This window comes from Microcaecilia unicolor, chromosome 3 (assembly GCF_901765095.1).
Source record: "Microcaecilia unicolor chromosome 3, aMicUni1.1, whole genome shotgun sequence".
Lineage (NCBI taxonomy): Eukaryota > Metazoa > Chordata > Amphibia > Gymnophiona > Siphonopidae > Microcaecilia > Microcaecilia unicolor.
Genome location: NC_044033.1, coordinates 282,471,345 through 282,496,108, shown reverse-complemented (window position 1 = coordinate 282,496,108; position 24,764 = coordinate 282,471,345). Strand labels below are relative to the sequence as shown.

At 42.2% G+C, this 24,764-nt stretch overlaps 1 protein-coding gene across 1 annotated transcript in view; it reads left to right on the top strand.

The window, feature by feature from the left end:
- MAP3K21 (mitogen-activated protein kinase kinase kinase 21) overlaps positions 1-24,764 on the top strand; it is a 451,782-nt gene that overhangs the window by 59,677 nt on the left and 367,341 nt on the right. The window contains exon 2 of the mRNA XM_030198129.1: positions 17,809-17,989. Coding sequence (XP_030053989.1) covers positions 17,809-17,989 — 181 coding nt within the window. The remainder of the gene's footprint in view (positions 1-17,808; positions 17,990-24,764) is intronic.

Below are 24,764 nucleotides of genomic sequence, written 5' to 3'. Positions count from 1 at the left end.
AATAAATAATAATAATATCCCAGAATTCTGGGATAATAGTATTGAAATATCCCCCCTATCATGGTCAGACCATTTTCTAATTAAATTTTCCCTAAGTGACCACCTGAAACAAATGGCACCTCCCAGAGTTTGGAAGGACATCAGAGACAAAAAAAAAAAGCTGACAGCTGAGAATTTCCTAGAGGCCTTGGACTATCCACATGTAGATGAAAAGACAACAATGTCAGAACATGTTGACATCTGGAATACACACTTCGCTAAGACCTTAGAGAAAACAACACCACTAAAAAGGTCTTATGCCCCACTCATAAATGCTCACCTTGGTTTTCTCCAGAACTTCGGATCCTTAATCGCGAAGGACAAAAACTGGAAAGGAGAATGGCGCAAATCTCACCTGGATGAAGACAGGCTAAACTGCAGGAAGCACATGGCAAAGTACTGCCAAGCCTTAACAGCAACCAAAAAACAGTATTTGTCAATGCATTGCATAGGTTGCCAATTCAACCAAGCAGCTGTTCAGTATAGTAAACAGCCTACTGCAACCCCCACAACAAAACCAGCCTCCCCAGCGCGAATAAGATAGCTGCCTAACTGCCTGTCTCACGTTTGGGAATGTAGAATCCTGCGGATTGCAGTTTTATTAAGATGAATTTTCTACATCTAATTGGAGCTACTTACACCAGAAACTATGCTGCCAAAAGCTCCAAAGTCTGATACTAAATATTCAGTCTCCCGTTTCAAAAAAGTTTCGGCAAGATCCGATCAGCGCCGTGACCGTGGCTATGGCGGCGGAAGTGGATACTTCAGATGTCTCTACAATCCATAATTAGGGAACTCCTGTCGCATCGGGTGCTACTGCAGGACTCAAACTTCTTCCTTAATCAGTTAAGGGAAGAAGTAGGAGATATCAAGGCTCAGCTTTTACAAACGCAGTCTCATTTGGAGTCGCTATCTTTGAGCTGTGAGACCAACACGCAAGAGAGAGCCTTGCTGAGGAAATCTACGAAAGAAATCATTACCTTGAAAAAAGAGCTGGAGGATTTAAATAACAGAGCCAGACGCAACAATATTCGGATCCTTGGAATTTGAGAGGGGGTTGAAGGTTTAGATCCTATTTCTTACCTGCAAAACTTGCTCCCTGCTCTGCTTGATATTCGTTTTGGCGCGCCATTTGAAATTGAAAGAGCGCACAGAGTCCCTCCTGGCAAACCGGTGATGCAAACTCTGCCTCGTCCGTTGGTTGTTAAAATTCTCAGATATCCACAGGCTCTTCAAATTCTACAAAAGGCAAAGTTGAAGTCCCCACTCTTTCACGATGGCTCCAAAATTTTAATTTTTCCAGACCTTAACAAGACCATGGTGCAAAGGAGGAAGCAGTTTCTTCAGCAGAGAGAGAGGCTGAAATCCTTGGGAGCACAATTTGTTCTGTTATATCCTGCTCGGATGAGAGTTACTGTGCACAATAATGCTCGTACATTTGAAGATCCTGATGCCTTAAAGCAGTTTCTGGACTTTCTCTGAAAAATTTGATTCTGCTGTACAGTCTTTCACCAATAGTCGTGTTACTTAGTTCATTACATTAGTCCTTGATGTCTGATATCTTTTACTAGGTGTCACTCACTGCAATTTGCTCATAATCGTTTCTATTTAATGGCGCTACTATTATATTTAGCCTTGTTAGACCCATTCGTGTTGCTGTATGCACTTGGTTATTTTCCAAGTTTTGACTTTGTTCTTTCGTTTTTATGTTTTGACAGTGGGTATTTTGACTACTTAGAGTTATATGATCAGTCTGTATGCCTTAGCTTTCACATAAGAATGTATCTAAAAATGCTTGTTTTCAATTTATCTTATGAGAGTTATTTCTATTAACATTAAGGGTTTAAACAGCCCAATTAAAAGAAAAAAGTTGCTAATATCTGTCTCACTTGAAAGCTGATATAGCCTTTATCCAGAAGACTTATCTATTATCTGCAGATATAAAACGCCTTTCTGATAAGTATATGCTTGCAGGTCACTCTCCAGCTTTAAATAAAAAAAAAAAATGGTGTAGCCATTATTTACCACAAGTCCCTTCCTTTGCATGTTCTTAAACAACGGATTCAGAGGATGGATTAAACTAGATGTAGAAATCGATGATATTGCTTATACACTTTTCAATGTTTACGCTCCAAATAAAGATACTCTGCTCTTTTTTTCAAATCCTCGTAGCACAAATGCAATCTTAGGAGGGGATTTTAATCAAATTCTGAATCCACTTTTAGATAGGAAATCGAAATGCATGTATCACTTGATGAAGTCTAATCAAGCTCTTGTTTCTTTAAAATATACTCTTGGAATGGTTGACATTTGGAGGCTATTTCACCCAACGGAAAAGGATTTCCCTTTTCTTTTCTATTCCTCATCTCAGTTACACCGGAATTGACTATTTCTTGATTTCAGTCTCTCCTTCCTTTTGTTACTGAATCCTCTATTTTGGGTACTCATATGTCAGGTCACTCTGCCATTTCAGTTACTGTATAGGAGTTACCTCACCAGGTAAAGACTTTTCTTGGAGATTTGATGCCTCTCTGCTCAGAGAGGAGTCTTTCCTTTCTCTATTAAAACAATCCACTGCAGATTATTGTATCAATAATAACTTTGCTGATTATCCTATAAATATATGCGTGGAACTATAATCAATTATACTGCAGGAATCGCAAAAAAAAAAGAGGTAATTAGATGACCTTGAGCAGAGTATTAGATCTCTAGAGAATGCTTACTTGCACTCACAAGATACTAAAGCCTATCAAGAGTTGCTTAAAGCTAAGTATAACTTCAATACAGTTTTAAGTAAGGAGGCAGTTTCATCTATCTTCCTACAAAAATCCTCTTATTACACAGAGCACAATAAAGCAGGACATATGCTTGCACAATATCTTAAAGCTAAGGCAAATCGCTCTAAGATTTCTTGTATCAAGGATGCTGACGGTGTAACACTATACTGACATGGAGATTGCCCAGCAGTTTTTGAAATTTTTCAGCAACTGTATAATTCTGAAGTAACTCCCTCTGATTCACTTTTCCAGCCTTTTTAAGTAATCTTGCTCACCCTTCACTCTCCCCTGAGCATCTCTTGATGCAAATAATACATTGTCAGAAATTTTAGCTGCTATTAAGGATTTGCCTAAAAACAAATCCCCCGGCACTGATGGTTTTACCGTTGAATTTTATAGTGCTTTGGCATCGGATCCTGGTCCCATACTCCTAGCGTTGTATGAGCGCATGGTTCAACATAATGGAGAAAGAGTTTCTTTTTTGGAGTCTAAAATTGTAGTTATTCCTAAGCAGGATAATGTTTCAAATTATCGCCCTCTCTCTCTTATAAATGTGGATAAGATTTATGCCAAAGTACTAGCGAACCACTTACAAAAGGTTTTACCTTCTCTTATACATCAATCATAATGGTTTTGTAGCTGGAAGATTACCCTCTGATAATTCTAGATTATTTTGGAATATACTAGCGCATTCTATTGATAGCGATTCCCCATTAATTGCATTATCCTTAGATGCTGAAAAAGCATTCGATCGCATTGAATGGGCCTATCTCTTTAAAACTCTCTCCTTGTTTGGCTTTAATGACCCCTTTTTGAATACGATTAAGTTGCTTTATGCCTCTCCCCAAGCATTTGTCTATGCTAATGGCATTTCTTCATCGAAATTCTCCCTTAAAAGGGGAACTAAGCAAGGTTGCCCCCTCTCTCCATTATTGTTTAATTTAGCTCTAGAAGAACCCCTTGCAATCTCCATACGGGCCTATCATAATATATCAGGTGTTATGTTGCGTGATGAGTCATTTAAGTTATCCATCTATGCACTGATTCTATCCCTCACATACTTAATAGCATTAATGCATTTTCCAATATTTCAGGTTATAAAGTTAACTGGTCAAAGTCTGCTGTTATACCGCTTTGTAAGTTTGTACTGAGATCTAGTGTTGCTCAGTACCCATTCGCTTGGGAACCTAACAGTTTAAAATATCTAGGCATAAAGTATTCACACTCTATATATACTCTGGTCTAAACAATTACAATAACTGTATTTTATATTTATCATATATTCATCCAGACAGTTATGAGTGTTATCCTTTATCCAAATATTTAACAAATTCACAAACTCATAAAACCCTAGATCTCTCAACCACACTCACACATACACATGTACATATACATACCCTGACTAATACATCAAATCCTAACTACCATTTAACACATCTGAACAGCCTGCCCGCCTCAATGATTCTATAACATTCAAATCTGTTCACAACAGCATTAATTTTGGATCAGAAGACTCTTCTACTGCAGTCACGAATCCTTCTTGTCCTCAGTGCTCCTGAGGTTCCGACTGCTCAAATCAACAGAACATATGCTTTTCCGTTGTACAAAATGTTCACCATAAAGAAAGTCTTCTATTAATTTGAGTTCAAACTGTTTCAAAATCACTTGCAAATCAGTTGTTCAAATGGTTTACGGTAGTTGGTCATCAGTTAATAGAGATCGCATGAAATCAGAAATGCTCAATTCACCATACTCTTGACCCAGACTCTACACAGCCTGTGTTTTGCTACTAGAGCGTCGTCAGGAGTTGGGTTCCTAAACAGAATGATATAGTAGAGCATGTTGAAGATCATACATGCCTGTGGTATGTAGGTCATACCATCTGAAAAATCAAAAACAGAATCGCACAACATCTGAGCAATATTCGCCTTAGTAAGCAAGAGGCTCCACTAGTAGCTCATTGGGGCAAGGCAGGATACGCGCTCCAGGAGATGCGGTTTGTGGTTCTTTTTAAAACTCAGAAGAATAACAGAGGGGGTAATGTTTCTTTAAGGCTCCTACGTCGGGAGCAGCGTATAATTTTTATGTGGGACACGGTCGAGCCAGCCGGGTTGAACAGGGAAGTGGAATGGTTGGATGTTTAAAAAAGAATGGGCGGGATCTAGGGGATTTAAATCAGTGAGGAGTGCAGGTACCCGTACGCATGCACTGGTGTTTTTTCGCTGGAAAGTGAATGCAAGCGAATGGGGTAGAGTCCACCCATGAGGTACCCATGAGTTGAGAAGTATGCAAAAGTGAGTAAGATTACTATATAGGGTATATTTGTAACTGTGATGTTTAAGAGAGACCTGTATGATCTTCAACATGCTCTACTATATCATTCTGTTTAGGAATCCGACTCCTGACGACGCTCTAGTAGTGAAACACAGGCTGTGTAGAGTCTGGGTCAAGAGTATGGTGAATTGAGCATTTCTGATTTCAAGCGATCTCTATTAACTGATGACCAACTACCGTAAACCGTTTGAATAACGGATTTGCAAGTGATTTTTTGAAACAGTTTGAACTCAAATGAATAGAAGACTTTAAAACTTTATGGTGAACATTTTGTACAACAGAAAAGCATATGGTCTGTTGAATTGAGCAGTCGGAACCTCAGGAGCACTGAGGACAAGGACTTGTGACTGCAGTAGGAGAGTCTTCTGATCCAAAATTAATGCTGTTGTGAACAGATTTGAATGTAATGGAATCATTGAGGCGGGCTGTTCAGATGTGTTAAATAGTAGTTAGGATTTGATGTATTAGTGTATGTATATGTACATGTGTGAGTGTGGTTGAGAGATCTAGGGTTTTATGAGTATGTGAATTTAAATATTTGGATAAATAAAGGATAACACTCGTTATAACTGTCTGGATGAATAGGCATAAAGTATAGCGCCTCTCCGGAGGATACTTTAAAAATGATTGCATCTAATATCCTGCAAATTGCTAATGATTTATTAAATTCATGGACCAAGCTGTTTTTGTCTTGTTGAGGTAAAATTGAAGCTATAAAATGGTGTTAGCGCCAAAACTTAATTACATTTTCAGTATGGTTCCTATCCTATTTAAGAGCAAACTTTATAAAAAGCTTAATGGGTTAATTTCTGAATTTGTTTGGAAATCTTCTGTGCCTCGCATCTCCCTTAAAAAACTTCAGCTTCCTAAAAGCCTTGGGGATTTAATGTACCAGATTTTCAGCTTTATCATTTGGCCTTTCAAGTGTCTCAAACCAAGCACTGGTATTCATCTTTCTCAACTGGTACCCCCAGATAGGTAATTTTTGAAAGAGAAAAAATATTTCCTCTATCATTGAATCTACTTCTGACCATGTATAGATTCCGTTATGCTCCACATCATTTGGTGATAAAAAATCTCTGCACACTCGATAAATTCTGTATGTTCTCTCTTAAAGTTGAAATGGTCAAACTCTGTTGATATTTCTATTTTGTATAACTCTACTTTTCCACTCAAAACTTCTTTTAGTCTTCATAAAATATGGTTTTTGCCAATATTTGGTCACTAATTCATTTGTTGTCAGGTGTTATTCATTTTCAGGATTTTTGTGCTTGTCACAGCATTCCTCATTCACATAGAACTTTCTGGGAACATCTGACTCGGATCATTAAGTGTGTCTATCCTGCATCATCAGACCGTCAGTCTACAGTCTCAAGTTTCAGCAGTCTGTCAATCCCTCATGGGTCCCAAATCTGCTTCTGCATTGTATAAACTCATGCAGTTGTGCTGCCCTTCTGCATCGGAAAATGAGTTAAATGTCTTGCTGTCCAGCAAGGAGTGGGATCTTTTTTGGACAAAAACTATGCACTCCTCCTTTTCAGCTGCCCTTCTACAGTCTACCTATTACATTGTTCACAAATCCTACTGGACGCCTGTAAAACTTGCTAAAGTAAACCACAGTACATCAAATCTGTGTTGGTCATGTCAGTCTGATGTGGGTTCACTAGATTATTTGCTTTTTTCCCTGTTGTAGCCTGCACTCATACTGGTGTTCAGTTTGGGCCACTAGTCAGAAAATATTTAAAATTCAAGATACTCTGGCCTTTAAAGTACTAATCCTTAAGGCTTCCACCCCTGGCTTGTCAATTTCGCCAAAATATGTTAAACTGTTCAATTTAATGATTTCACTTGCTCTTCATCTGATTGTTTTGCATTGGAAAAATAATCAGCTTGTCTCGTTTCATGAATGGTGGAACTTGCTGTGTTCATATAGGCGATATGAGGAAATAACTGCCATAAGATTTGGTCATATCTCGTCTTTTCATAAAGTATAGTCACTGTTAGACAGCTATGTAACTTTGTAAGATGGGATTAACTCCTTTGAAGTATGCTGCATATACTGTTTTGCTTTACTTCTTACCAGTCCACTGGCACATTTATTTTTGGTTTGTTGTTTTTAGTTTAGTGCTTTGTGTTTTATTTCAATAATGTATGCTGATGTATGTTCTTATAAGCATGTATTGTTTTAAAACTAATAAAGTCTAAACTGCAATGATTTTGCTGCATATTTTGCCAACAAAATTAAGTCTCCACCAGGATTTACAGGCAATCCCATCCAGTGCCCAACCAGTCAACCAGGGGTGCACAAACTCTCCCCCTCCTAACAGAGACAGATGGAACACTTTTAACTGAATGACAGAGGACAGCCTTGACAAAATCCTTAGAGACCTTTGACCAACTACCTGCTCCCTTGTTCCCTGCCCATCAAAGATGTGCATCAGGCAAATATGAGCCTTACAGAAGGTGCCACAAATTGTGAACACTTCTCTTTCTAATGGGCAACTACCAACAGCATTAAAAAGGGCAGTGGTTCACCCTCTGTTGAAGAACAACCTTGACCAGGACAAACTTGAAAGTTACAGGCCAGTATCCAACATCCCATTTCTAGGGAAACTAATAGAACAAGCAGTCTGTGTTCAACTTAATGAATGGCTAGAAAAGAGTAACTGGCTAGATCCATGTCAATCTGGATTCAGACCCGGTTATGGAACAGAAACGATCCTTATATCCTTGCTAGATGATCACAGAAACCGAGACAAGGGATTCACCTTGATGTTTGTTAGTACTGCTAGATTTTTCAGCAGCTTTTGACACTGTGGATCATGATACCTTGCTAGCACGACTGACAAACAGGTATCAATGGTACAGTACTTGCCTGGTTCAGATCCTATCTGACAGGCAACAATCCATAATGTTTGGCAGCAACTCATCACCACCATGGACGCTGACCTGCGGGGTACCACAAGGATCGATACTGTCACCTATTTTGTTCAATATCTACCTCAAGCCACTAGCTGAGCTGATTTGGTCAATGGACACTCAGTTCTACATCTATGCAGATGATGTGCAGCTACTCGTACCCATTGAACCTGACTTACCTACAGCCTTGAATAAACTGATTATTTGTCTAACATCAATTCAAGAATGGGCTAAACACAACAAACTTTGCCTGAACCCAAGTAAAACTGAGCTTTTCTGGGTCCCTAACACAAGTGGATACATATGTGACATCAAAATCCCTTTTGGGAAGTATGAACTTTCCCTCAAATCACAAGTCAGGAACCTTGGAATACAGTTAGATTCAACACTTACTCTGATTCCCCAAATCCAAGCAACCTTCAAGAGCTGCTTCTGCTATTTGCGACAGCTACGCTGCCCCTCTCCTTACATCGAGAAGGGAAATCTTATCCCAGTTGTGCATTCCATGGTACCATCAAGACTGGATTACTGCAATGTACTATACAATGGTCTGACTACAAAGGACCTACACCAGCTCCAGTTGATTCAGAATGCAGCAGCAAGACTCATAGAAGGTTGCAAGCGACGTGACCACATCACACCATTTTTGCAAAAACTTGATTGGCTACCAGTACAATACAGGGCTAAATTTTAAAACTCTGATCTTCAAGGCCCTGAAAGGAAATGGGCCAGAGTATCTGAAGAATAGGATGATCCTCCACACACTGCCAAGGACACTAAGGTCCTCCCAATAACTTTCACTAACTACACCCTCTCCAAAAGACATTACATGATGTGATACCCACAAGTGAGCCTTCTTCGGAGTAGCCCCCCAAACTCTGGAATGCATTACTTGAAAGGCTCCACTTAACACAAGACTATCTCTACTTCAGGAAGCAGGTGAAAGCTTTGCTCTTCAACCAAGCCTTTAATGGAAGAAGTAACTAACATGTTAGTCTCACTCACACACACAAGGAGTGACTCGGGCTGCACATACTGCAGCGGAACATGTTTATCCACTCCTAGCCTAACTGAGATAATATTTAACAATCTCTGACCTCATGTGCAACTTTCTTCAAATCACTTAAAATGTAAAGTAAAGCTGTGATATAGGTTTGCGCACTTGATTTAGAGTTTGTTACAAATATTTATACCCCACCTCCTTTTTTTACTGCAGACTTTCTCCATTCTAGAGAATTTTCGGAGTTTTTTTACTCTGCAGTTTTGCCATGTTCGTCTCATGGATGGTGGTGGAGCCAATGATGAAAGTTAAATTCAATAAGAAATCAAAAAATGTCTTATATATCTCCAGAATCCGGGGACAAATAAGTGGTACTTAGCTTAACAAAAGTGGTGGTAGACCAACATCATCCATATTCATAGTATCACTCTTAACTTTGTCCAGCCCGACAGTTCCAAAACGTGGTTATCTTGAATCGAAAACAACTTTCACTCCATTTCCAGCTTGCATTGTCAGCTGTCAATTCAGCATACAGTTCCTATAATTCTCATTTCTCAACAGTTATAGGAATCCTTTGTTTTTAATTACCCCTCGCTACTTCATCAGGAGAAAACCAAGAAAGAAAGTAACCATTTTTCCTTCTTATCAATGTGAACCTAGGTTGGGAGAGGCAGCCTTTTAAGTTTAAAAAAAAAAAGGGATTTACACAGCTTTCAGCGCTGCTGTTAGCATTTCTGAAGAATTTTGTGGTCGTCTGTCCTCTCTTTCTCCCTGTGCTCAAGAGCTGAGTGACAGTTAAAAAAAAAAAAAAAAAAAAAAAAAAAAAAAAAAGATAGAAACTTGTTCAAACCATATCATCCATATTTCTTAATACATGCAGATAGTAAAAGGGTACCAGCACAATGGAGGAAACATACTCTGTTAAGCTCCATGAGACGAACATGGCAATATATGATGCGGCTATTAGGGAAAAATACAAGTCACACTGACCTGCTACCTCTGATAGGAAATGTGGAATTTGCACCAGGACTAAACTCGGACAGATATGAGAAATGGGCTAAAAAATGGCTGGTGGTGGTAGCAGATCTGTTTCATGATACAGGGCAACTAAGAACTCAAGAAGACATAAAGGTGACAGTAGGAGAGAATAACATAGACTGGTATTCATATCTACAAGTGAAGGTTTATGTGAGCCGACTGATGAGATTAGGATGCTCTAGAGGGCTGATCCCATTGTTAGAAAATCTATTGATATCCATGGGATACCAGCGGGTGACGGTATCAGGATTACATGAGATACTAACAAAAATGACGCCACCTAAAAAGTTCGAGGTGATAGCGCAGAGATGGACAAATGACATGGGAAAGACGATTACAGAAGGAGATATATTGGCATATATTAAAGACATTAAGGAAAACTTATATAGTGCTAGACACAGGGAAACCCAATATAGAATAATTATGAGAGCCTACTTTACACCTAAACAGGCATATTATGTGGGGTGGATAGCAACGAGCGCCTGCTCCAAATGTGAGACACTGGAATCATCTTTAATGCATATGCTCTGGGAATGTATTCCAGTGCAGAGATTCTGGAATAAGATACAAAGATACTGTGAGCATATACTACATAAACAGATCAGGTTGACACCTCAAAGTTGTCTGCTGGGTTATAGAGGGAGCAGACATAATTTAAGAAGAGCAGAACGTCAGTTTATATACAAAGCTTGTGCCATAGGGAAGCAATGTATAATGCAATTATGGATACAGGAAGAAGCACCCTCATTCTGGCACTGGCGTAACAACATGCATACATTAGCTACATGGGAAGCCAAAGATGCCAGAAACACGATAAAGCAAAAGAAGGAATTTTGGACAATATGGGAACCATATGTCCAATCCCTAAGCCATAGAGCTCGAAGTTTACTGATGAATACCATACAAACGCACACATAGATTCCAATAATGAGTGAAGAGAGATTTGGAGGGGAGGGAGTTTAAGAGAGGAAGGGGGGGGGGGAACAGGGAGTGGAGGGAGAGAAGGGAAAAGGGGGAATATAATTTGGCAGTTGGAGGAATAATTCCCAACAGCAACCGAGTTAGAGGGTGGGGGAGGGAAAGAAGGGGGGGGGGGGAAGGGAGAAAATGTACTGATAAAAGTATAAATGAGAATATTGTACACAATATTATAAATGCTTGGTAATACGATATGTTAGTTGCAAATATGTTTGGTTTGAAGAATCATCAATAAAAATATTGAAATATTAAAAAAAAAAAAAAAGTTTTTCTCAGCTTTCAGTTCTGTTGTTGGTGTACTTTGAACTGTTATTTTTTCCTGGTCGGATATCCTCTCTCCCTTTTCTCTCTGTGCTCAAGAGCCGAGTGACAGGAGTTAAAAAAAAAAAAAAACGCGCAGAGAAACTTAGTCGCTGTACTGTGTGTCAGCGTCGCGGCGTAGGAGCGAACAGGGCTTGTAAATATTGTACCGCTGTGGAGGATGCCTCAGGGGGAGCTCCCTCGACCTCTGTGCCAGTTTCGACTGTTGGGGGGTAAAGATTCAGTGCCCAGTTCAGCGAAATCTGTAAAAGCAGTAAAAACAGCTAAGACAAATAAGTCTACCCTGACCCAAAGGCTCCTAGATCTAAACAGCACAAGAAATGAAGAAGGGAGGGGATTGTGCATGTGTGGCTCTTCCCATACACAGCAGTTTCCTTAGTCCAGAGTTTTTCCCTGCCAGTTTGGTTTTTAAGATGAATTTGTATTAGATAATTATTTATTTATTTGTAGCATTTGTATCCCACATTTTCTCACCAATTTGCAGGCTCAATGTGGCTTACATTTGCCATAATGGCGGTTGCCATATCTGGGTAAACAGAATTACAAATGTTATTGCTTTAAGGTGTATACCATGTGCATACGTACACGGTAAAGAAGAATGCATTATGGTATTGCATGAAAAGTTCCTGAGTAATACATTGGATTGTAGCATACTTTAGGTCAACAACTATATAGAGACCCTATTTGACACAAGGTTTAAAGTGGTAGTGCTTGATCATTAATAGCAGAGAAGTTAATCAGTCTTGTGATAAGATTTCGGTTTTGTATAGATCGTGTATAGTGCTATTATTTAGAATTTAAGATGGATGTTTATGGTATGCCTTCTTGAAAAGATCTGTTTTCAGTAGCCTTCGGAAGATGGTTAGGTCTTGCATTGTTTTTATGGCCTTCGGTAGTGCATTCCATAGCTGCGTGCAGATGTATGAGAAACTGGTCGCGTATGTGGATTTATATTTTAGCCCTTTACAGTTAGGATAGTGGAGATTGAGGAATGTGCGTGATGATCTTTTTGCGTTCCTAATAGGCAAGTCTATAAGGTCTAACATATAGGTCGGGGCTGCCCCGTGAACGATTTTGTGGACCAGGGTGCAAACTTTGAATGCAATTTGCTTGCACTGTGTCCGTTGTATGCAAATATATTTCGGGCATATATTCATTGTGGATATTTTGAAAACCAGACTGGCAGGAAAGGATGTCGCGAAAACTGAATTCTACCAGTAACACCGACGGTATAAGCTGTGGTGCCCTCAGGAACAATCCAAGCTTTTTCTCTACCTTTAGTAGGTGATAGGTCATGCAGTAGGTGCTCCTAGTCCCTTTCCTAGCTGCTCACTCTGCTGGCCTTGGCCACACAGTGATATCAAGCCTAACTGCTGCTCAAGTCATAATCTTGGGACTATACCTTGTTGAGTGCGGAGCCTGGCGCTGCAGCCCCTGATCGCCTCCGAGTGAGGCTTTGGCTCAGTCCCATGGGACCTTGTCCGCACAGCCTGCTTGGGTGTAGTTTCTCTGGGCTCCTCTGCAGTCCCCAGGTGCAAAAATTTAAAGATTTGGTCTGGCTAGCCTTATTCCGTGTTTAAGGGAATAAGTTTATTAGAACTCAAAACAACAACAAAAAGGCACATATGGGAGCTCCCTTCTACAGCAGGGACACTGGGACCTCAGACTGAGGCAAGCCCGAGCATGCCGACCAGTAAGTGCTGAGGGTCTTGCAAGAGCTAGCAACTGAGTACAGCTGCTGGCTCTGTCACCAGTGCAGTGGGCCGTTTCTGACTTTGGAAACAGCTCGGTGGGTGGGCCAGCGAGTCTGACCTTGCTTCCCATACTGCCGAGACACTGTGGTTCTGATGTCTTCAATGGGAACAGCGGCCATTTTAATTCAGGCAGCTTTTTCGCCTGTTGCTGGTTTTCAGCAGCAGGAGGGTTCTCCATCCCACTCAGGAACTGGGGGGGGGGGGGGGAGTCCTGGGTAATTTTTGACTCCAGAGCTTGGCCGGTTTGTCAAGCAGGCCCTGCAGGTGGACAGTGGGTCCCCCTTTGTGGGGGCTCTGGGGAGAACCAGTGGAGCCCTGCTTTAGGGGCCAAGTGGCACAGAGCTGATTTGAGGGTCTCTGAGGGGCTGACACTCAAGAGACAGCAGGGGAAGACTCATATTTTTTCGGACTGGCCCCCCCCTTCAAGATTTGGGTTCTGAGGGCCCAGGCCTTGGGAACCTGAGGAGGAGCGGTCCCATATGAGCCATCTCCTTCATAGAGAGGAACTGTCTTGTCATATTGACGAGGTGACAAGGACTCCCACTAGGAGAGGGATCCGCTGTTAGAGGGCCCCCCCCCCCCCCGAAGCATTTTCCCCTTCACAAGGCCCTTTTGATATGATGATGGCAGAGTGGGAGGATCCCGATGGTCCCCTTTGAGGGGGGGGGGGGGTGTTGGAAGGGAGGGTTCTCAATTTGCCTGTACACTTTTGCTCCTGAGGAGGTCTGGATAAACTGGGCATACCCTAAGATGGATACCCTGGTGATGGTGATAACAAAGGCAAATGCTGTCCTTATCCAGGAAGGCTTGACCCTCAACGAACTTCATGATTAAGAAAGTGAAGCAGCAGTTCTGTCTGCCTTTCTCGGTAGGGGTGTCCAGCATTCAGGTTGCCATCTGTGGCTGGATTGTGGCTAGAGTTATGCTGTATTGACTAAAACAGCTTGCCTGAAATCCAAGATGAATTTTGTGGTGGATGTGTTTTACGATCTGGTTTGCCTGGCTTCCTATTCACTATGGTGGGGCACCATTGGCTGTGGCTTCACCACTGGGTCATGGATGCAGTCTCCAAGAAGCTTTTGAGTCATTTTCCCTTTAGAGGACACTTGTTCTTTGGGAGATGACCTGGAAAAGTCGATGAGTAACATGGGGGAGGTGAGGTCTGTGTACCTTCCTCAATTGAGGCCAAAGAGTGTAGATCCTCTGCTTCCAAGGGTTGTTTCAGAGGGGTGGGACGCTTCTAGGCCAGCTCTGCGCTCTTCGGCCCAGACGGGGGGGGGGGGGGGGGGGGGGGGGGGCTCAGGGTCGACCCTTAAAGCGCAGTTACTTTCATGGTCCCAAGCGAGCTGGGCCCTCAGGACCCACCAGCAGGACCCAGCTGCCCATCCTTCTTAGTGAGGGTGTGCTAAGGCCCTTGTTGATCCCAGTGGGAGGCAGACTCTCGTTTCCGGGATGAGTTGGCCTACATCATCTTGGACCAATGGATCCTGCAGGTGGTCGAATAGGGGTACTGTTTAAATGTTTGGTTTTGGCAGTCTTCATGATCTCTGTGTGGCTCGGACCTATAGCGATCTCCCAGACACTGCAACAGCTGTGCAATTTGGGGGTTGATTGTTTATCTGAGGTCTAGCACTTTCTCATGTAGATGCTCTCCACACAGTTATTGCATCAGTGCTTCTGGGGCAGTTCTTGACCTGAAGGAGGCCTATCACATTTGCAGGAAGAAACGGGTGCCTTCCAGCCTGCGAGCGCATGTGACTTTTGCTCAGGTGACGTCTTGGCTGAAGGACCTGAACGGTTTCACTAGAACTCATCTGTAAAGTGATGACCTGTCATCACTCAGTTTTTTTTTTTTTAAGCATTACAGACTAGACCTGAACTCAACTGGACTTTGTCAGAGCCATCATTCCGGAGCCTTGTCTTCCCCTCTCAGCGAAAGGGGTACATCTCAATCATATAAGATAGTTCAGCTGCATTCCGCGGAAGGAGAAATTAGTAATATCTGTTAATGTCCTTTTCTTTAGTATTGCTACACTAGTCTGTGACCTTCCCTGGAAGACTTCAGTTCAAGTGACTCATTGAGTCCTCTGCTTCTCTCTCCAGTGGGGTAGCCTTAAAAATAAATAAATAATTGAATTTAATTATAGCTGCACTGATTTGATGGGGCATGTGTGTAGCATATGGGACCTTCTACTGCTTTAGTAGAAGTGTACTGGAGTTTTCTGCAGAGCAGGCAACAAAACAGCAAATCAGTGAAAATTGCAAAAATCAAAATGGCACAACAGTTATTGATAAGTTTTATCATTTTAATGTTTGGTGATAGAGAAGTTTTATGATTTTTTTTTACTAACCTTCCTTTGTGTGTTTTTATCTTAAGTTTTTATAGCCCCCTGATGCAGCCTTTGGAAGGGCAAAACATGGCCTTGCTGGGCTTTTAGTTATGCAATTTTAATCCTGTTGTGGTGAATACATGTTGAATTTGGACAATTTTGATCGAGCTGCTGTTTTGTTGCCTATCAAGGATCTTGCAGATCACCTGCCTTTGTGTTTTTATGAACTGTTTTCTGCAGAGCACCAGTCCTTATACTGGTGATGTCAGTGGGAAAAGTCTATTCCTTAGCATCCCTGCGGTCCAGCCCAGAATGTGACTGATGGGTTGTGCACACCTTCCAGCAGGTGGAGACTGAGAACTCTGACTCAGGAGAGAGCCAGTAAGAGTCCTGGCCAGCTAGCCCCAGATCCAGTATTCTCAGTCGCCAGCAGACCTGTGGAAGATGGTGAGCCTAGTAGGAAGGGGATATAACCAGTGGTGCTGGAGCCAGCTCGCAAGAGCCTGTTAAAGTTTTTGGCATCTTGCGAGCCGGTTGTTGTGGGAGTGCGAGCCAGCTTGCCTCTCCTCCTCCCCCCCCCCCCCCCGAGCTGCAGGGTCATAGAGTCCCAGTGCATACCTGAAGGCATCGTCCCTGGTGGTCTAGTGGAGTGTTACGGGGCAGGAAAGATCCCCAGTCTTTCCTGCCCGCTTCCGGCGCTAACCCTCCTGCAGCTGCATTGCTTTTTAAAAATGGCTGCCGAGAATTCCAGGGGCTTCCTCATGAGACTTTCACTGAAGTCTTGCGAGGCCACCCTTGTAAGTCTCGGCGGGCATTTTAAAGAAAATGTGGCTGCTGCGGGAGGGTCAGCGCCAGCAGTGGGCAGGAAAGACCGGGGATCTTTCCTGCCCCAAAGAATCCACTAGACCACCAGGGACACTGCCTTCAGGTATGCGCTGGGAGTGGGACCCTTCGGTTCGGGGGAGCAGGGAGGAGATCTGTAATAGGTAGGTGGGGTGGGGAGGATACTGTTAAAAAAAAAAAAAAGTTAGTTTTAAAAATGCCGCCAGCTTGTGCATAGGGATGTACATAGAGGAAGTATAATAAGGGAATAACTTTTCATAGGTAGAGTAGTAATAAATCGTAATCTGTGTGTCATTTGAATGGGCTGGTTATAGGGACGCCTAACCCTGTTGCAGAGATTTTTTATTTTATTTTTTTTCCTCCTGGTAAAGGGCTTCTAAAACAGACATGTTATGGGAATCAGGTGCTTAACGTTCAGAGTTTATCTATCTGTTTATTTACTTATGGCATTTTATCCCACATTAAACATGAATTAGATTGGAACCTGGGAGCACTTAAATTTTTATTTTTTTTCCCAGAGAGAGTAATGCATTGCCCCCCTCCCCCAGGCTCTCTGTGTATAGCCAACTCTGCAGTTTGGGGTGGGGTGCGCAGAGGTGGACCAGGGAGAGAGCCTGTTAAAAACATTTACCAGCACACCACTGGATATAACTCAAATGTACAGAATGGTGCTGCAGGACCAAAGAAAAGGAAATTAATAGGGAAGATTAAATTTCACCATATGGTTGATGCCACAGTCACCTATGTACTGTATATACTAAAATATATAAACTGAGAACACTTTTCCTCTAAAAAAGGCTTTATATTCAGGTAATCCTCTTTCTCTCCTTCCTTCACTGCCTCCCCCATGGTATCTGGCATACCTGCCTTTGCCTCCCTTTTCCAAGATGTCCTGCTGCGGCCAACTCTGCCCCCTGCCCCTCCTCAAACTGGAAATTCCTACCAGCTCGCTCCCTCCATTGTAAAAAGGACAACCACACCCTTCCCAGACCCCCCTGGGCCTACCTTATAGCCCTGGTGGTAAGCTGGGGCAGGATAGATCCTCCTACACTCTTGTTTGTGCAGTCCCTGTGCTGAAAATGGCTGCTGTGGAGGGGCAGATATTCTCTTTACAATGAAGGGAGTGAGTGAGTGGGCATTTCCAGTTTTTTTTTTGGGGTGGGGGTGGGGTGGGGGCAGAGCTGGGTGCAGCAGAGCATCTCAAGGAAGGGAGGAAACGGTGGGTGCTATGGGGACAGTAGTGCTGGTTATCAGGTGGGGAGGGGAGAACAGAAGCGCTATTTTTGGACCTTTTTTGGGCTAAAATTGCAGTTTATATTCAAGTATACATGGATAAGTACATTTGAACATTGGGTTGATCTTTATCAAAGAAGGTAGAATACTTTGTTTTTGTCCTAAATACATCTGCTTTCTTTAAATTTAATTTGTAAAAAATTATTTTGGTGGGATTAGTTCCATATTTGTTTCTTTTGCAGTTTTGTTACTTGAGAAGATAGAGCATGATGATATTTGCAGTAAAACACTGAAGATTACAGACTTTGGATTAGCTAGAGAATGGCACAGAACAACGAAAATGAGTGCAGCAGGTACCTATGCATGGATGGCCCCAGAAGTGATCAAGTGCTCCATGTTTTCTAAAGGGAGTGATGTGTGGAGGTATGCATCTTTTGTTTGTTTTTTGTGTTATCTTTATACAAAGTTTGGATATTGGAAATGTGAAAAGTGAAAGACCAAGATCATGTATTGTCAGGGAGGAGAAATTATCAGTCAATAGCAAAGTGGGACTACAGCAGTGAAAATATACCAATACTAAAAACATGCACTGAAACCACCAAACCCAGATCAAATGGGATACATAGAAAGAATGTAAAATAATTGAAAGGTAGACGCACAATAAAATGGTGATGGTGAATAGAACATACCTTGAAAAAGACCTTTGTAGAGAATTAGAAAGTGCAGTGTCAATGAAATGTCTCTGCTCCAAGTAAAAAAATCCAAATTGGTGACGCAGTGGTTTAAATGGATAAAAAAGGCACCAAAGAAAGTAAGTGGGGGGTGGGGCACACATGTGCAGACCTACTAAATGTAAACTTAGTGAAAAACAGGGAAAATGCAGAAAGACTCATAGTATCCATAGGTTACTGAATGTCAACACACACACACACACACACACACACAAAATAGGGGTATCTAAATTCCAGTATAGTTGTAACAAACAAACATGTACAGTAGTCTCGCGACTATGTATAATCTTCAAGCATTTATTTATGTATTAGAAAATATATTAAAATCTCATAACCACAAAAATATCATTATAGTGCTATCTACATACTTATTTCATACCCTTATTTCCTTCTTCAAATACACATTAATCACAAAGCTTCATTAGAAACATATAACCCCCGCACCCTACGACTCAGAATTGTGACTCACTCCTAACAGTCACATACATATCAGCGTAGCTTGTCAAGTCTTCAGATGATGTTCCATAAATCACATGACCTTATATTGTGCAGCCATGACTGCGGCACCATATAAACAAAAGTCTATCAGATGAGCAAACCGTATGCTGAATCACTACTTAGGAACCTTCACGCAATACCATCATGTATTATTCTTTACCATGTATGTATGCACATGATGTATATATACAACATGATCTGTTCTTATTATGTTATGCACATGATGTACATATACAACTTGATCCATTCTAACTATGTTATGTCACATGTTTAGTACCAAGTATGTATGCACCTTAACGCAATACTATTTGTAACTCTGTTATCCGGAAATGGCGATGGTCTGCAAGGCAACCGCCATTACGGCAAATGTAAGCCACATTGAGCCTGCAAATTGGTGGGAAAATATGGGATACAAATGCTACAAATAAATAAATATAGTTAGGGGACATACCAAACAGTATCTGGTAGATAAGAACGCAAAGTTTGAAAGTGACCCTAGCTTTAATTGGGAGCCAATGCAGCTTAGATAACGGTGATGCCCTATCAAAACGAGAAACTTTACAGACAAGCCTAGCTGCAGTGTTTTGGGCAGTTTAGAGTTTCTTCAGCACTTTTCCCTACACCCAGCATATATCGCATTGGAATAGTCAAATTGAGACGAAACAAGCATCTGGATCAGGTGTCTCTGAAGGTCTTAGCAGAGGAGGAGGATCGTAACCTCCTTAACTGCCAAAGGATTTTAAAGGACTTGGCCATAACAGAGAATATCTAGGGCTCAAAAGATAGGTGTGATCTACCACCAACCCAAGCAGTCTCAATGTTTACTCCAAAGGGTAAAATACCTGGTCAATAGTAAAATTCTCTAAAGGGGTACGACCAAGAATTTGGTTTTGTCTTTATTTAATTTTAATTTGAAAGGAGATGCCTAAGATTCCATCAGATCTAAGCCAAATTTAACCAGTAGCAGAATATCCTTCAAAGTCACGTGCAAAAGGGATATAAATTATGACTTCGTCTGCACAGATAAAGATATGAAACATGTGGTCCTTTAAAAGACTGCCTAAAAGTGCCATTGCAATAAATAAATATATTGGGAGGTGGGGGAGAGCCCTGATGCCACACCACAATAAAGACAAACAGTATCCAATTCCTCTCAAATTGGGATAATAGATGTAAATTAATACTAGACAACATTGCCCCTATCCAAACCAGAACCTCGCACAGAAAGAACTCAATACCATGGTTCAATGAAGAACTGAAAAAACTCAAAACACAAGTTAGGAAACTAGAACGTGCGTGGAACAAAATGAAAGACGATCCCACACTTAACGCTTGGAAGCAACTCCGAAGGAAATATAAATATACCATAAGACAAACCAAAAGACAATACTACAAAACTGAAATTGGACCAAATTACAAAGACACACACAAACTCTTCCAACTCGTGAATAAATTACTAGACACCACTCCAGTCACCAACAACAGCAAAGACACACCAGGAGCCAACGATCTGGCGAAGTACTTCAAGGAGAAAATCATACAATTGCGACTCAAAATACCTGTCAGCCCCATCGAATACACCACACTCCTTGATTGCCTTGACCCAGACCCTGGAGTTTACCCAGCAGACAGGATCTGGACTGAATTCACAATACTACCGGAAGATCTTATCTCACGCTTAAAAGATTCGCCAAATCTCACTGCAAACTAGATACATGCCCAAACAACCTCATGAAGTCGGCCCCTCAACAATTTATAACGGACCTAACAAACCATGTGAACTTCATGCTACAAAATGGACTCTTCCCAAGCGAGAAAGGTAATATTTTACTCACACCTATACCTAAGGATGCAAAGAAAAATGCTAATGAACTAACGAACTATAGACCAGTAGCATCCATTCCCTTAATTTCCAAAATAACAGAAGGTATCGTGACTAAACAACTCGCAGAATATCTAAACAAGTTCTCAATATTACACGATTCCCAGTCAGGATTTCGCTCTAATCACAGTACCGAAACCGTACTAGTTACGCTCATGACCCAATTCAAACAATTGATAGCAAAACTGCAATAACATACTACTGTTACAATTCGACATGTCAAGTGCATTTGACATGGTTGACCGTGGAATTTTATTACACATCCTTGAATACTTCGGAATCGGAGGCAACGTTCTCAACTGGTTCAAGGGGTTTCTAACTACACGCTCATATCAAGTGACATCAAACTCGACTACATCAGCTACATGGACACCTGAATGCGGAGTCCCGCAGGGATCCCCACTCTCACTGACCATATTCAACCTAATGATGACACCCCTGGCCAAACTACTATCGAATATGAACCTAAACCCACATATATATGCTGATGATGTAACGATCTTCATCCCATTCAAACAAGATCTAAGAGAAATCTCCAACGAAATCAAGCAAACCCTATATATCATGAACTCCTGGGCAGATGCATTTCAGCTGAAACTTAATGCAGAAAAATCCCAATGCCTAGTACTCACCTCGCAATACAATAAGAATAAATTTACCACCATCAACACATCTAAACTAAATTTACCAGTCTCGGACACCCTAAAAATTCTTGGAGTCACCATTGATCGACACCTAACACTTGAGAGTCATGCGAAAAACATAACTAAGAAGATGTTTCATTCAATGTGGAAACTAAAAAGAATCGGACCATTTTTTCCAAGGACTGTCTTCCGCAATCTGGTACAATCATTGGTACTCAGTCATCTGGACTATTGTAACTCACTCTACACTGGTTGCAAAGAGCAAATACTCAAAAAAAACTCCAGACAGCCCAGAACACGGCAGCCAGACTAATATTCGGCAAACCAAAATACGAAAGCGCAAAACCTCTACGAGAGAAACTACACTGGCTCCCACTTAACGCATCACATTCAAACTCTGTACCCTAGTCCATAAAATCATCCATGGTGATGCCCTAGCCTACATGTCAGACCTAATAGAACCCAGGAACGCAAAAAAATCTTCTTGTGTATTCCTTAATCTTCATCCTCCCAAGTGTAAAGGTCTGAAATACAAATTAATGCACACATCTACCTTTTTCTATATGAGCACACAGCTCTGGAACGCGTTACCAACCAACATGAAGACGGTCTATGAATTGACCAATTTCCATAAACTATTATCTCTTTGACAAGATATATCACAAAGATCAGCACGTGTAACTGATATTCTTTAATATATCCAGAAATGTCTTATGTCTTTTACTTTAAAACTATTATGTATTTCAACACCATGTAACAAATACCCTCTGTAAACCAAATGTATATTCTCTTCTATTTCCAATTTCCATGATGAATTGTAAGCCACATTGAGCCTGCAGAGAGGTGGGATAATGTGGGATACAAATGCAATAAATAAATTAAACAAATTGGGAGGTGGGGGAGAGCCCTGATGCCACACCACAATTAGAAGACCAAGGGGAGGATGGAACCAACTAACTTCACCTGGTAGGATCTGGGCTTTAGGAAACCATGGAATCACTTCAGAACATCACCACAAATTCCAAAGTAGGTTTGCATATTAAAAGTAGTAATTGTGATTGGCCATGTCAAATGCACTTGACATATCAAATTGCAACACAAGAACCCTTCTTCCCAACCTAATCTCAGCCCTAAAATCCACCACAAGTGTGGTTAACACCGTTTCTGTGCTGTAGCATGGTCTAAACTCCAATTGTGACAACTATGCAAAAGGGAGAAGGAAGAGAGGTGCTCCATCAGCTGACGCCCAACTAAACCTTCCATCATCTTCACCAAAATGGTGAGATGTAAGTAGATTAATAAAAAGGTCTGGTGGCACATAAAAAGTAATTCGGACAATCATCCAAGAGCATTACAAAGAAGAATACTTTAGTAGCACAGCTTTGACACTGTCAGAGGTAGGCAACTGGAAAGGTGACCAGAGTTTATCAGCCATTACACCAGGGTTCTATTATGACCCCCAGTGTGCGATGAAGGAGTAGGTGACTGGAGAAATTGCCACGAAGCCAAGAAGTCAGACTTTTTGAACTAGTATCTCTGAAATCATCCAAATGAAGGTTGATGTCGCCTATTAGCAACACATTCGCAAACCTTAGGCAAATGCTAGAAAAAAAACTCGGTCCCCTTTAGAAGCTCATCAGTTACCAGGCAGGCGGTAAAAGAGAATGAGGCAGACAGAATCTGACAGTCATCACTAACATTATATACTATAATTTTGAGGGAGGAAGAGTTCAGGCTGGAGATTATTTCATTGCTAAAAAAAAAAAGATGTGTAAATGATGGCAGTCCCACCCAGTCTCTTCCTATCTCTTACTTGGTGAAAGTTTTATATCCTGGTGGGCATTAGATGTCCATTAGTAACGGGTCATCTTCTGAGTGCACTCAGGTCTCTGAAATCATCACTATTCCTTAGCCTCAGCAGCAGATGAATCCAGAAACTGGTGGGTTGTGTCCTTCTACCAGCAGGTGGAAATAGAGAACACTAAAAGTAGGCATTGACCTCCTGAACACAGTCCCTCTACCTTTAGTATATCTCTATCTCCAGCAGGTGTTGGACGGAGCTTCCCAGCTCCTGGATTCTGTGCTTGAGGGAACTCCTGGGTTACACAGTTGAGCTGTGGGTGTGTGGCTGGTGGTGCCCATTTTGAAGGCATACCTGAGTTTCAAGCCCCTGCCTTGCCCTTTTCTCCCTCCTTCCCAGTTGGCTGCTCTGTGCTGTTCTCTGTGAGTTTTCCATTTGACTTGGCTCACAATAAAAAAAAAAAAAGCACGTTTCTAGACCCAAGCTCTCTGGACCGGGTGCTGGAACACTAGGAAGCTGCCTTGTTTTCAGGCTCCTGCGGGGAGTGGCTGTACTGGACTGCTCGGCCTGAGAAGGATGAGTGTGGCTGGCTTTGTGCCATTTTCGTCCGTTCCACCCCCTCTCTTTCAGTGCGAGTGAGGCTATGGCTTTCGAAGTGGCTAAACACTGTCCTCGCTGCGGTAAGAGACGCAGCGTGACAGGGAGTTGCAGCGCAGGCTGCCTTGAGGAAGCGGGGTCTGTACCTCTGCCGGCAGCCTCCAAAGCGGTTGTTTCCTGCGCTTCAGCGCGTGTGTCGGGCGCCATCTTAGAGTCGTTGGGGGAGGCAGGTTGGACAGTTTCGGAGATGGAAGACCGCGGAGGACAGGCTAGTAGCCTTGTTGATGGCAAGCTGACGCCACGGGAGACTCAGGGGTTAGGAGCGCAGGAGAGTTTTTCCTCGCAGCGGCAGGGGGAATCCGTTTTCTGCGGAGTTCATTCTGCTTATGCACCAGGCCTTTTTGTTAAAGAGGGCCTCAACGAGTTCTCTGCCTCTGCCCCCTCAGCCTTCAGTTGCCTTTGTGCAGGGGGCTACTAATTTGGAACCAGATGGGATGCAATCATATTCTGAGGACCCACCTTCTCTGAAGTGCAGACGGGTGTTGTCCTCCTCGGAAGCGGGCTCCATCACCTCCCTTTCTCCTCAGCATTCCATGTTGGAGGGTACAGGTGGTACCGCCAGGTCTTTTGGGCTGGGGGATCTCGAAGAAGGGGAGCTGGGACAGGAGGAGCAAGATGATACGAAAGCAGTGCGTGTTTTTCATAGAGATAAGCTCCCCTCCCTTATTACTGAGGCCTTAAAGGTGCTCAATATTGAGGACCCTGAGGCGGCTTCAGCAGCGACGGTCAACGTCAAGATGGCCAGCACCAAAAAGCCCGCCTGTGCTTTTCTGGTACACGAGGCCATTCAAGAGCTTATTTCGGAACAGTGGTCTGACCTGGATGGGAGCCTAAAGGTAGCGCATACGATGGCCCGCCTTTTTTCGGTGGGAGAGTCTCTTCTGACTCTTTTTGCATTTTCTAAGGTGGATTTCCTGGTGGTGGCAGTCACCAAGAAAACCACGCTACCTGTGGAAGGGGGTGTCGCCCTCAAAGATATGCAGGA